Raw genomic sequence first — 14,286 nt, forward strand, 5'->3', positions numbered from 1 at the left:
GCTTGGGTCGGGAGTAAGGGAGCCCGTGTATGATATTGTAGATATTCCTGTCCTTTCCTTTCCCGCTTCCCTCAACCCTTCCATCCTCCTTTCCCTACCCTTCGTTCCTCGCTCTAAAAAACCCCAAGAGCACATAGCACTGTACAGACGTGTAGAGCACTGGTACTCCCTCACAGTCACTCGGTCCCTGGGGTGCAACCTGTGTTTAGGTGGTACACTGATGGCGTCCCTCTGTTGGTTTTTCTCTTTTCGGAGCTGAGCCGGAGTAGTGGAAGACCCCCCCCCCCGCGTGTAATCATCCCCGGAGTGGAGTGTACAGAAGAAGAACAGAATATACGCAGTCAGAACGGAGGCCATCACGGACCGGGCAGACTATGCAAGGGAAAGATTGACTTTCAGAACACGAAAGACATTTATCCGAATAAAACCCTCATTACGCAAACAAAGTCTCCAGTCTGTTCCTAAGCCCACGGTAGCGAGTCTCCAGTCTGTGCACAACCCCACGCAACAGAGCGGTACCAAGCATGTAGGTGAAGAGATTTTGCGCTCTGGGGCCTGTGACTACAAGACCACTAGTTTGGTCCATCCTCACAATGCATATATATGTCAGCCTTGATTAAGTCACAGCTAGAGAAACCACTGCAGCCAAACCCATCAAGGACCTTCTGGATTACAAGAGGTTTATCTCCTACTGTCTGTGTCGAAGATTTTTAGTCACGATTGTATCAATAAGAGAGAGAGGACTGAATGTCCCTGGGGACTAGTTCACGTCCCCTAGTAGATATACACAGAATCAAGAAGAACTAGTTCCAACAAGGAAGCTAAATGTTTATGTGCTAGAAAAAACGTTTGTTTTTAATGAAAACTCTCACCCACCAACCTAGTTGGTGGCATGCTTCATCATCGGGTCTCATGCAAGGTGCCGAGTGCACCCCAGGTGTGGTAAAATGCCTGTTTACAGTGGAGCTGGGTTTTTAGGTGGGGTGAAGGTGCTGTGAAGTGAGCTTGAGTTTTTTAAAACTGTCTACAGGGTCCCTTAAAGTTGGGGTATATTTAATTGATAGTGGGCCCTCTGGCAGCATTAAAAAAAAGGTGGATTTGGGTAGAGGAAATTTATGTCTTTAATATCCATTACGCTCAAGTCTACATGTTTCAACCAGACTTTGCTGTCTGCTGGCTTTCGTCAGGACCTATCTCTGACCTATGTGTTAGTAGTAAAAGTGATCAAGTGAAAAGGCTGAATTAAGTTCTAAGGGTCATTTATGGGTCGATTCCGATTTGGGAAAAACCACTCCGAATAGCCGTACGAAGCGTTTTTCCCGTACGAATCGTACCCTGCAACGTCCCAGGGTGGGTGCATTAATGATTGTTCAGTGGATGGGTGGGTGGATGGGTGCATGGATGGATGCATGCATGATGGGTGGATGGATGCATGAATGATGGATGCAGGATGGATGGGTGGGTGGATGGGTGGATGCATGAATGAATGATGTATGGATGCAGGATGGGTGGATGGATGGGTGGATGCATGAATGATGTATGGATGTATGGATGGATGCATGGATGCATGCACGATGGGTGGATGCATGATGGATGGATGGGTAGATGGATGGATGGATGCATGAATGATGTATGGATAGATGCATGCATGGATGCATGCATGATGGGTGGATGCATGATGGATGGATGGGTGGATGGATGGTTTGGTGGGTGCATGAATGAATGATGTATGGATGCAGGATGGGTGGGTGGATGGATGGGTGGATGTATGAATGATGTATGGATGGATGCATGCATGATGGGTGGATGCATGATGGATGGATGGGTGGATGCATGAATGAATGATGTATGGATGCAGGGTGGGTGGGTGGATGCATGAATGATGTATGGATGGATGCAAGGTGGTACGGGCTCGCTCACTGCGCTCGATCGCTGCGGTGCAATATGCAAATTAGTTTACGCCTCACCACTTTCAAATGTCACCAGCCGCCCCTGCAGTTTGCTCTTTAATAGGAAAACAACAGGGGTTCCCATCGTAGTTTGCCCGTGTTAAGGATCCACCCGTTTTTGCGAATGATTTTCGCTACTCTATTGGAGGCCGTGTTGAATGTTGTGACGCATGTGAGGGGATGGTGCTATTAACCCTCGGTGTGTCTTCCAGGAGTGCCTCCATGTTTTGGTTCCTACCTCTCTTCCTGGTGGAGCCTATGATTTTGTCAGGGTATCCTCTTTGGGTGAGTTTGCTGGCAAGATCGGATGATTGTTTTTTGAAGTCCTCAATTTTGCTGCAATTTTTCCAAATCCTGAGGAATTGCCCATATGGGAGATTTTCTTTCAGGGAACGCAGTGGAAGCTGTCAAATTGAAGTGGTGAGTTCCTTGCTGTCGGTTTGTAGTAGGTGGAGGTCTGTAGAGTACCTTCCTTGGATTCTATTGTGAGGTCTAGAAAGGCCAGTTTGGTGTTGTCCGCCGTACTGGTGAGTCTCAGGTGCGGGTCTATGTTGTTGAGCCAAGCAAGGAATGTGGCCAGTGATTCCTCTTTCCCTGTCCAGATCATGAGGATGTCGTCAATGTACTGACACCAGAATTTGATGTTATTCGTATAGGAGTTTTCCGGCCGCAAGATGCGTGTGGTCTCAAAATGGTAGACGTAGAGACCAGCCATACTAGGGGCGAATGTGCTGCCCATTGAAGTGCCGTTAGTCTGGAGGAAGTAGTCCCTCTCAAATTCGAAAAAGTTTTCTTTCAGGGCCAAAGTGGCACACTGTAGAATGAATTCTCTCAGAGTATTGAAACTCCATGCGGTACTCTCCAGAGTGTGTTCGTTCATTCGCAGGGTCTCATCTTGGGGAAGACTGATATATAGGCTCTCTCTATGCAATCCCAACAGAAGTTGGGTATGTGGGTCAAATGGAGTGGCATTTATCAGGTTGAGAAGGTGTTTTGTGTCCTTTATGTACTTGGTCAACTGTTGTACCAATGGATTCAAATAGAAGTCACAAAATCATGAAGAGCAATACAGGTATCTAAATACCTAACAGCTCTGGAATTGGTTACCCCTGAACGTTTTTCCTTTTCTCTCCCTTCTTCTTCTTTCTTCCCCCTTTCGCACATAGAGTGTGACTACAGGTCCTGCCCTCCCTGCAGGATTCATGTTGCCTCCAATGAAAAACTTATCGTAAGCACTCTTCTTTTCCTTACGTGAGACCGACATAGCACCGTGCTTTTTACTATAACGTATATTGCTCAGTACCTCGGCCCGGTTATGCACAAGCGTAGCAGCTCGTTCGCACACCACCATTTTCCGCATATTGCCCAGTTTTACAAAGCCGCAACCAGTCACTTATCACGAATATGCGCGAAATGTAAAACTCTTATTTTTGGAGTCACTATATGTTCATGTGTTTGTTTGTCCTGTTTCTGTTTCTTCTTTTACAGGTTTGAGCAACAACGGGAGGCCTTTTCACATTTTAAACACGCACCTTGGCGAGTGCGATATGACTTAAGGTCCCTTAGAACTTTAATCAACCTTTTCACTTTATCACTTTTACTACTCGCACATAGGTCCTAACGAGACCCAGCATACGGTGAAGTCTGGCTGAAACATGTAGACCTGACCGTAATGGATATCAGAGACATAAATTACCTCTACACATATCCACCTTTTTTTAATGCTGCCAGATGGTCCACTACCATTTAAATATACCCCAACTTTAAGGGACCCTGTGGACAGTGTTTAACACACTCCAGCTCACTTCACAGCACCATCACCACACACAAAATACCAGCTCTGCTGCAAACAGGCATTGTAGCACACCTGGGGTGCACTCTGCACCTTGGGTGGGACCCGATGATGAAGCATGCCACCAACTGGATTGGTGGGTGAGGGTTTTCATTACAAACTGATGTTTTTTTCTTGAACATTTAGCTTCCTTGTGGGAGCTAGTTCTTGATTCTGTCGAAGATTTTTAGTCACCTACCGGCTAGTCAGAATACAACTAGCAACATCACATTTGATTACCCCCTGAGAACAGGATCATTCCTAACAGAAACACAGCTTTGAAGTATCTGCTAAACATTTAATGAGGTGGTGCAATTGTTTTAGAGATTGACATCGAGGAGAATGTCATCAGAAGTGCTGCAGGATGACTCGGAGGTTGCATCACAATAGTTGATAGCTTCGGACCCAAATAATTTGAAATCATGGGCAGTAGCATTTGATATGTGCTTTAAAGGAATTAGATAAGCAACATTCAACAGCACCCCCTTCCTGGCCTTAGATAGATAAGTATACAAAACATTCACTCCAGAACAAGAGAGTTTCAATTATGCAAAAAGCGCCTAAATCGTATATTACAGCCTCTAATCTTCAACTTTACATCATGAATGCACAAAGTAGGGCCGTCTTCTAGATAACCCTCCTGACTGCACAAGATGGATTCACTCTCCTGGCTGCACAAGATGGAATAATCTTCCTGACTGCACACAATGGATTCATACTCCTGACTGCACAAGATGGATTCACTCTCCTGGCTGCACAAGATGGAATAATCTTCCTGACTGCTCACAATGGATTCATACTCCCGACTGCACAAGGTGGGTTCATCCTCCTGACTGCACAAGATGGATTCAGCCTCCTGACTGCACAATATGGATTCATCTTCCCGACTGCACAAGATGGATTCATCCTCCTGACTGCACAGGTGGGTTCATCCTCCTGACTGCACAAGATGGATTCATCTGGCCGACTGCAAAAGATGGATTCAGACTCCTGACTGCAAAAGATGGATTCAGCCTCCTGACTGCAAAAGATGGATTCAGCCTCCTGACTGCACAAGATGGATTCATCCTTCCGGCTGCACAAGATGGATTCATACTCCCGACTGCACAAGATGGGTTCATCATTCAGACTGCACAAGATGGATTCATCCTCCTGACTATACAAGAAGTATTCATCCTCCTGACTGTACACAATGGATTCACCCTCCTGACTGCACATGATGGATTCACCCTCCTGATTGCACAAGATGGATTCATTCTCCCGACTGCACAAGATTGTTTCATCCTCCCGAATGCACAAGGTGGGTTCACCCTCCTGACTGCACAAGATGGATTCATCCTCTTGACTGCAAAAGATGGATTCATTGTCCCGAATGCACAAGATGGATTCACCCTCTTGAGTGCACAAGATGAATTCATCCTCCTGACTGCACACAATGGATTCATCCTCCTGACTGCACACAATGGATTCATCCTCCGGACTGCACAAGATGAATTCATCCTCCTGACTGCACACAATGGATTCATCCTCCTGACTGCACACAATGGATTCATCCTCCGGACTGCACAAGATGGATTCACCCTCCTGACTGCAGACAAGGAATTCACCTTCCTGACTACATAAGATGGATTCATCCTCCTGACTGCACAAGGTAGGTTTATCTTCCTGACTGTAGAACCACTATTTACTGATTCAGTCTCCAGATCACAAGGACCACTCTCATGGTGAAATACAGAACAGCCAGCTGGAATACTCCTCATTCAGACCTAAAGGAAATGTGGTCTGTTTGCATCCACCAAAACACATAAAACTTCACTGATGCACTGGGGGAGCACAACTGTGAACAGTCTTGCGACACGCGAAACGACCACTCACTGGGTGTCCAGCTGATACTTCAATGGTAACATGTTATCTGCCACATTAACAGCACCAAAAGGAAACATGATAAATCTAGCTTGCAGAGCACAGCTCAGCAGAGACTTAGCTTCCCGGTTAGAGATTTTGTAGCTATCAGCTGGTCCCCTCCATTCTTCTTAGTGGTAAATCTTCTAATTAGTATTTTACAACTTTGGGTACAAGCGCGTATGATATGTGCTATGTCGCCGTAGAGTCATTTCTTTGATGCACAGGTCAGGATTTATCACATGGTTGTTCAAATATTCTATGTAGAAGATGGAAAGAGCGGATGACTAGATTTTAGCTAAAGAAGGGAGTGAGTGCATCCTGAGGAATGCAGAGAGTTGCAGGGCAGGAGTAGGACAGTCTGAAACCAGCAAGCAAGCAGTGACTTAGTAGGGCCTTAGAGAGGTATATGGAAAGAAAGGTTAGAGGTAATTATCGGGGAGTGATCAGGTGAATGTACAAGGGCAATAAAAAAGAGTCCACAGAAGGAATCGGTTGGAGTCACCTGGTGAGGGTGAATGTGGGGGTGAGCAGAAGGAGTTTAAAACAAGCGAACATGGGTGCGGTTGCTTATAAGAGGTAGATCTAGAGGCAGAACTATAATTTATTCAGAAGGCATGCCAATAGGACAATGTTAAAGCAGCAGGCTACTGAAGATGAAGGTTATTGAAGTGAAACTCGCATACTGGCGCAGGAGTCGTGGATGTCGGAAGGTTTACGTTTTTAACAGGCAAGTGGTAGGTATGAGATTAACAGAGAAGGTCACAAAATGAGGATATTGGCAAAAATGGGTTTAAAGATGGATGTGGAAGCGATCTTAGATGAACCATGAAGTTGCTGGTATACGAGTAAATAGCATAGGTTTTGAACAGTTTCTAGCTGGAGTGTTCTGCACATTTTTTGATGAGGTCTGTCAGGGGGAAGTCGCTCTGTGCTCACCAACCATTTACTCCAGATATGCTCAGTTTAAGGCTCTAGGAGTGCTATGTGCTGAGCTTACAAAGGGACACATGTGTTGGCTTCTTATATTTACGTGTTTAATTCTATCCAGGAAGGACCCACAGAAAGCACAGTTTATTGATTCAAACCTATATCTCGTTTTTGCAGTCCATCCCAGCAAGCAGGAGCAGTCCACAGAAGGATTAGCTCACATATATCAGAATGTATGTTCTGCACAAGGGGCTCAGTTTACAAGAGAAGGTTAGGTGTTCCATGAAGTACACATGGAAAAAAATATCTGGAGCACCCAAGAGTACGAGTGTTAATATGATGATGTGGAGATAATTGTTTTGACCAATTAGATGGGATTGGGAAATAGGGTTTGGAAAGAGGGGGGGGATTGAGGGGGAGGGTAGACTTTTTTTTGCCTTCGACCCAAACCGGGAAGAGGCCCATAGAAGGAGGAGTGAGCAAGCTAAGGGATGGTTGGGGAGCATCTGAATGAATGCAGTGCATCTACACTCAGGTAATCTATCAGTTTAAGAGCAATGCCAATTACAGGTGGTTGGAGAGTGTGTGAGGGAGGGAGTGGCCAAGAGTCTTCTTCCCTTTGTGTGATTTCACAAAGAGGCTACCTGAAAATGAGGGGAGGAGCTCAGCACAACGGTCTCTCGGTTGGAATCAAAGCACTACAACAATAAAAGGGAAGTCAGCTATTGCAATAAGTTACAGTCACATCCATCAAAAGGCACTGGGAAGGAGGAGGAGGGGGCAGAAAAAAGCACTATAGAAATGTTCCTGTTATCGAAAATCCACCAATGCATCACTTGGATTACTTACTGGGACAGTGCAAGGTGTTCTGACCTGCTTGTGGAGGTAGAACAGCATTAATGAACAGTTCCTGCGCGTACACTGCAAATTTATGATTTCAATGTACTAAAAAGGTAGGAAAGAACAAGGCCGTTAAAAACAAACAAAGCTTGGTCACCCTGACCACAAAAAAAGCATAAACAATAAATAAGCAGCAAAAGGCACGAGGAACCACAGATGGCCCTGTATTAAAGACGGGATAAAGAATCATGACATCTTAGTTAAACGTTAGGGAAAACTTACTTCCGCTCCTGAAACATCTCCCTTCAGAGAAAAGCATCACAAGTAGCTGTTTTTTCACATTTTTTGACTGGTCCTGAAAAAAACACGTTTCAGCTTTAACATTTCTGGAACTGCCGGGCCCCGGGGGAAGCACAGTCGCAGACTAGTCTTCCCCCGGGGTCATTCGCGCTAATAGGCTAGGCAGGGGAAGGGGAGGAGTTAGGGGGTGGGGGATATAGGCGCAGGGGAGGAAGGAAACTTCCTCTTCCTGCGCCTGGCACCATCGGGAGGGTTGCATGAACGGGAGGTTAGTGTTAGTTAGGGATTCTGCGTTGGTAGCGTAGTAGGGTGGTCTTTGGGTCGGCTTGATAGGCGTCGGGGGCTGTTTCACGGCAGCCGGTTTAGTTTTCCCGCCGGACGCGTGCAATTCGGCACGATGTCGGGCGTCACTTCTCAGGAGGTCCGGGAGGCCTTGATGTTACTTGCGAGGGCCGGGCGGGAGGATCTCCTTCGCCCGGGGGTTCTGGGCCAAGCGTGGGTGGGGGCCACCAGGGGCACGCGCGCTGCCTCGGCCGGGGTCTCGGCCGCAGTGGTGGCGTGTCAGGACGACGAGCCTGACACGGCAGAGCAGATTTTCGATCGGGGGGGGCGGAGCGCCCAGGGACACGGCGAGGGGCGGGAAGCGCAAGAGCCTGCCCCCTTGTGTTTTCCCCCCGATTGAGTTTGTGCCTGGGGCGACAGGGGCCGCTGTGGGGCCCACGCCCCCTGCGTTTTCGCTTCTGGGCCCCCTGCAGGTGCCGGCCGGTGCCGAGCTGGAGGCGGGGCTGGATGACACAATTTCTGGGCCTGCATTGGAGTCGGGAGGGGCCCCGGGTGGGGCTGTGATGACTGGGTCCGGGGACCAGGCTGCTCCCATCGTCTCTGGGGCTGACCTGAAAGGGGGCATCACCAAGGAGGACGGGGGCCTGGAGGAGGTGGGCCCCATCGACCTGTCCACCAGCTCCAGGGCGGGCACCCCCGCCCCGGCAGGTCAGGTGGCGGTGGGGGCCACGGGGGGCGGGGCTGGGCGGCCCACACTGTTTCCAATGGCGGGAGGGCCTGGGTGGGTCCCGGGGTTCCCGCAGGTGGGTTTCTTCCCCACGGGGGCTGAATTTTATGGCTATGGACCGCCCCCGCCCCCCCAGATCTGGGGCGCCGCTTCCTGGGAAGAGAGAGCTAGGGGGGAGAGGATCGTGGAGCAGATCCGGGAGGCCCGGCGGGCTGAACAGTCCGGGGCCAGGGCGAGTGCAGTTTGGCACCGTGACTTTGAGTGCCCCTCCCTGACCTCTGAGGAGGAAAGGGAGGCTGAGAGGGAGGTAGGGCTAAGGAGAGTCAGGGCCAAGAAGTCTGTGGAGGACCCCCCTCCGCAGAGAGTGATGGCGGGCGTAGGGACGGCCAGGACGGTTTTGAGGCCCGATGGTGCCGGGGCCCACTCAGGCTGGAGCGACCTGAGGGGTGGGAGGGGATCCAAGCCGGCGGCTACTGGCAGAGCCCGGGGGTGCCTGGCGGAGCGCAAGACGGCTCCGAAACGCAGGACTGAAGCAGCAGGGCAGTCCGCGGCGGCTGTCCCTCCAACGAGGGCTCGGGCCCCTGCGGCGCGTATGGATGTGGGCATGCGTGTGCAGACAGGTGTGCAGAAAGGTGTGAAGAGGGCGGTGAAAGAGGTGGAGAATGTGCGTGTGGATCTGGAACCGGTGCTTGAGTTGGATTATGGCTCGGAGAGTGATGACCTGGAGGACGGGGAGGTGCGGGATGACTTGGAAGGCTTGGGGGGGGTTCCGGACAACGGCGACCTTGGTGTTTTGCAGGCCCCGGCGGCGACGAAGACCAAGGCCAAGACGGCGGTGGTGCAGGTGCCGGTGCCCAGGGGACGGCCCAAGGAATGTACAGAGACCCTCACAGGTGAGGGAGCATGGTGGGCTGCCTGGGATGACGGTCCCCGGAGTGGGGAGGGGCGTAAGAGGACCTGCAGGTCTGTGGGAGTGGGAGAAGGGTCTGTGCGGGAGAGGGAGAAGCCATCGGGCGGTCCGCCTGAGGACGGTGAAAAGGTGGACGGTAAGTCGGTGACTTTGGGGGTGCAGACGGACAAAGTGGTGGATAAGGAGGAGAAGGGAGTGAAGGTGCCGAAGAAACTGCCATATATGGGGCTGGCTATGCCATTGGGGTCACATCTTTCGGAGAAAATGAGGGAGCGGATTTGGAGGCACGAGTTTGTGGACGTTTTTAAGTTGCTACATAGGGAGGTACAGGCAAAGGAAGGGTCCAAAGAGGAGGAGTGGGAGCTGACGAGGCGCCCTAGGGTGCCGGTGACGATGGAAAATTGGACGTCAGCTTTCTTAATTATGCCAGTGTCTACTGCCAGAAGTATTTGGATAGGGCAGTTGCGCTTTTCAAATACATGGACATCATTCGTAAGGCCCAGATGCAGTTCGGGGGTTTTGCCTGGCTGAGCTACGACGAGGAGTTTCGGGCCAGGGTCAGTGCGAATCCGGAAAAGAGCTGGGGGGAGGTGGATCAAGAGCTCTGGGTTCAGTGGATGGCGTCTACGCACTCCACTGCGTCCACACACACGGCCAGCGGCTTGCCGGTTGTGTATCGGTCCTTTCCGCCGTGTCCCGCCCAAAGCGGGCGGGTGGAAGCTCAGTGCCCAGCACCATCGTCTCTGGGCAACAGTCCAAGCCGGGGGGTTATTCCACGGGGGCTTGTTGGAGCTACAATAGAGGGTATTGTTCCCGGTACCCCTGTAAATTCAAATGCGGCGGGAAACATGCCCTTACTCAGTGCCTCACCCTCACCACACCCTCGGAGCAGTGGAGGAACGCCAGAGGGCGGGGCCACCCTGGACAGAAGGGTGCCTACACTGGTTAGGGTGGAGGCTATGGCCCCGTGGCTCTCGTGCTACCCGGATCGGGAGGCGGCGGCGCGTCTCTTCTGGGGCTTCACGGAGGGTTTTAGAGTGGGCTATCAGGGTCCCAGGGAGCGGCGTTGGGCCGACAATCTGAGGTCTGCGAAGGAATTACCGAATGTGGTGGCTGCTAAACTGCAGAAGGAGGTTGAGGAAGGAAGGGTGGCTGGCCCGTTTACTGACTGGCCTTCAGGTGACTTGATTGTCTCGCCATTGGGGGTGGTGCCAAAGAAAGAGGTGGGGGAGTTCAGGATGATACACCATCTGTATCTGGAGGGCCAGTCAGTGAACGATTTTATTGCAGAGGAGGATTCTAGGGTGCTCTATGCGTCTGTGGACGATGCGATCCGTCTGGTGAGGGTTTGTGGGACGGGGGCGGAATTGGCGAAATGCGACATCAAATCTGCCTTCCGTTTACTGCTCCTGGGCATGCAGTTCGGGGGAGCCATCTACGTGGACAAGGTTTTGCCCATGGGGTGCGCCATTTCCTGTGCTCTCTTTGAGCTGTTTAGCACTTTTCTGCAGTGGGTCGTGATGCGAGTCAGTGGGTGCCGTGAGGTTACTCACTACTTGGATGATTTCCTCTTCCTGGGGAGGGCGGGTTCCAGGTAGTGCGGCAGGGCCCTGTCGCATTTCCAGGACATGGCCCTTCAGTTTGGGGTGCCTTTGGCACCGGAGAAGACGGCTGGGCCCAGCTGTTGCCTCACGTTCCTGGGGATCGAACTGGACTCAGTGCAGTGGATGGCGCGCCTCCCTGCGGCCAAAGTGGCGGAGATACTGGCATGCCTGGACTGGGCGGTTGGGGAGAAACGAATTCCTTTGCGGGCAGTTCAGAGACGTCTGGGCTTTCTTAACTTTGCGTGTAGGGTAGTGCGGGCAGGGCGGACGTTCTGCAGGCGGCTCGGCATGGCCATGTCGGGGGCAGTGCTTCCACATCACAGAGTCAGGATTTCCATGGGAGTGAGGGCAGACTTGAGGACCTGGAGTACTTTCTTGCAGGATTTTAATGGTGTGTCTCTGGATTTTGATGAGGAGAGGACGGTCTGGCAATGCCAAATTTACTCTGATGCAGCTGGGTCGGCGGGGTTTGGTGTTTTCTGGGACGGGAGGTGGTGTGCGGAGGACTGGCCGGCTCCATGGCTCAAACAGGGGAGAAGCATTGCTTTCTTGGAATTCTTCCCTTTGCTGGTGGCACTGGAGGTCTGGGGGGAGGAATTTCGGAACAGATCTGTGCTCTTCCATGTGGACAACATGACGGTTGTGGAGTTGGTGAATAATCAGAGGGCGCGGGACCTGAGAGTGCTGCGGCTGTTGCGGAGTTTCATGTTGGCGTGTCTGCGGTTGAATGTGGTGTTTCGGGCTAAGCATGTCCCTGGAGCGAATAATGACATTGCGGATGCTTTGTCTCGTTCGCAGTGGCAGCGGTTTCGACGCCTGGCACCGGGAGCGGATACTTGCAAGACCGAGCTGCCGGCCGGCATCTGGGCCTTGGGGGAGTGAGGATGATTGGACTGGTGGAGGGTTCGCTGGCAGAGACCACAAGGAGGACGTATCGTTTGGCATGGTCGGAATTTAGTGCTTTCATGGGCTGGAACAGGGATAGTGTGGTGTGTGCTGAGTCTGATGTGGGGCAGGGGCTGAGACGTTTTGTGTTGGGTTGTGTTGACAGGGGTTTGACTGCGGCTACGATCTCTGGAAAATTGGCGGGGATATCCTTTTACTGTGTCCTGTTTCTGGGGTTTGATCCGACCAAAGATGTGATCGTGAGCAGGATGTTACGGGGTTGGGGCAGGGAGCGCGGGAGTGGGGGGGGAAGGCTGCGGGAGGCGATCACTTTTGAGTTGTTGGTCCGGCTGGTTGGGGTTTTGCCAGATTGTTGTTACGATCTGTTTGAGGCTGGCCTTTTCCGTTTGTGTATGGTGTGGATGTTTTTCGGGGCTTTCCGGGTGTCAGAGTTGTTGGGTTCTAGGAGAGTGGCTGGCAGGTTGTTTGAGGAGGTTCGGGTGGATGGAGGTCGCCTGGGGATTTGGTTGCGATACTCGAAGACGGACCAGTTGGGCAGGGGTAAGTGGGTATGGCTGAATGAGACGGAGGTCGGGGTGGTATGCCCTGTGGTTGAGTGGCGGGCTTTCCTGGGGACGGTGAGTGTGGCGCGTGGGGAGATTTTTGTTCATGCATCTGGTGCGAGAGTGACGGCAGGCCAATTATTGGCAGTGTTGCGCAAGGCTTTGCGAAGGCTGGGCCTGGATGCGTCTGGGTTCGGGACCCACTCTTTCAGAATTGGGGCTGCGACAGCTGCGGCCAGGTTGGGGTGGTCCTGGGACAGGATAAGGAGGATTGGTCGTTGGAAGTCCCGCTGTTGCGAGAGGTATGTGAGGAAGTGAGGTGTCCCTGGCAGGTTGTTGGTGAGTCATGTCGTTGTGTTCCTGTTTCTAACATCTTTTCCTTCGTAGGTTGCGTGGGTGGACCGGGCAGTAAGACGGTGACATGGATTGTTGGGCACTCCTTCGTGCATTGGGCATCCAAATATGCGGAGCGACAGGTTTACGGCCGTAACCTGGGACTGAAAGGACACTTGCACGAGGTACAATGGTGGGGCAAAGGTGGCATGCGATGGGGGGCACTACTGCCCTGGCTCGCGAAGATGGTCCCACAGAGGGGATGCCCTGATTTGTTGATCATACATCTGGGGGAGAACGACCTGGTGCAGCTGTCCGGTTTGGCGCTTTTGCAACTCATGCAACGGGACTTGGATGTATTGAAAGGCAGGCTGGCGGGGACCTGCATTGCCTGGACAGAATTGGTCCCCAGGAAAGTATGGAGGGGGGCTATGAAGCATGGGGCAATCGAGAGGGCACGGAGGAAGCTCAACAGGGCTATGAGACTTTACTGTGGCGACAATGACATTAAAGTGATTGCTCATGAGGGGATTCGACTTGCGGAGCCGTTAGTTTTTAGGGACGACGGGGTGCACTTGTCACAGCTGGGCAATGCTTATTACATGATGGAGATGAGAGATGTGGTGAGCAAGTTGTGGAATGAGGCTTTCTGGTGTCCCAGGGTGTGAATGCGGGCGAGTGTGGCGGACCGGGGCCCCTTGGAAGGGGGGGTGGGGCAGTGAACCACCCTACAGGGGGTTCACTGGTTGGCGGTACTTGAAGGGACAAGGGGGTCAAGAGCGGGCACACCCATCCCTTGGGGGGGGGGAGTTCCTAAGGGGGATAGAAGCGTGAATGGCAGGACGCAATGAGTGGGCTGGATGACAAATGATTGAGGGGCAGGAAGAAAGCATGGTATGGAGCCTCTAGGGCTTTGTGATGAGGTGGAACGATTGAAACGAGTGAGAGGGGAGTGTGAGTGGGGGTTTTGATGTTATTACCTGTTTATGTTTACTGTTCTTGTACAGATTACGCAGTTTCTGGTCTAATAAAATGGCCTTTTACGCTGACACTGCGTGGTCTGTTTATTGCGCGATGCCGGGCCCCGGGGGAAGCACAGTCGCAGACTAGTCTTCCCCCGGGGTCATTCGCGCTAATAGGCTAGGCAGGGGAAGGGGAGGAGTTAGGGGGTGGGGGATATAGGCGCAGGGGAGGAAGGGAACTTCCTCTTCCTGCGCCTGGCACCATCGG

The 14,286-nt window shown here is 51.8% G+C and overlaps 1 protein-coding gene across 1 annotated transcript; it reads left to right on the forward strand.

Annotated features, from left to right (window-relative positions):
• The first annotated feature begins 9,353 nt into the window (after positions 1 to 9,353).
• On the forward strand, positions 9,354 to 13,724 carry LOC144828220 (uncharacterized). The gene is made up of 2 exons (XM_078686309.1): positions 9,354 to 9,807; positions 13,111 to 13,724. Exons 1-2 carry the CDS (start codon positions 9,354 to 9,356, stop codon positions 13,722 to 13,724), a joined length of 1,068 nt encoding a protein of 355 aa, XP_078542435.1.
• Positions 13,725 to 14,286: the final 562 nt, after the last annotated feature.

The sequence above is a fragment of the Lissotriton helveticus genome, chromosome 4_1, assembly GCF_964261635.1.
Source record: "Lissotriton helveticus chromosome 4_1, aLisHel1.1, whole genome shotgun sequence".
Taxonomy (NCBI): Eukaryota; Metazoa; Chordata; class Amphibia; order Caudata; family Salamandridae; genus Lissotriton; species Lissotriton helveticus.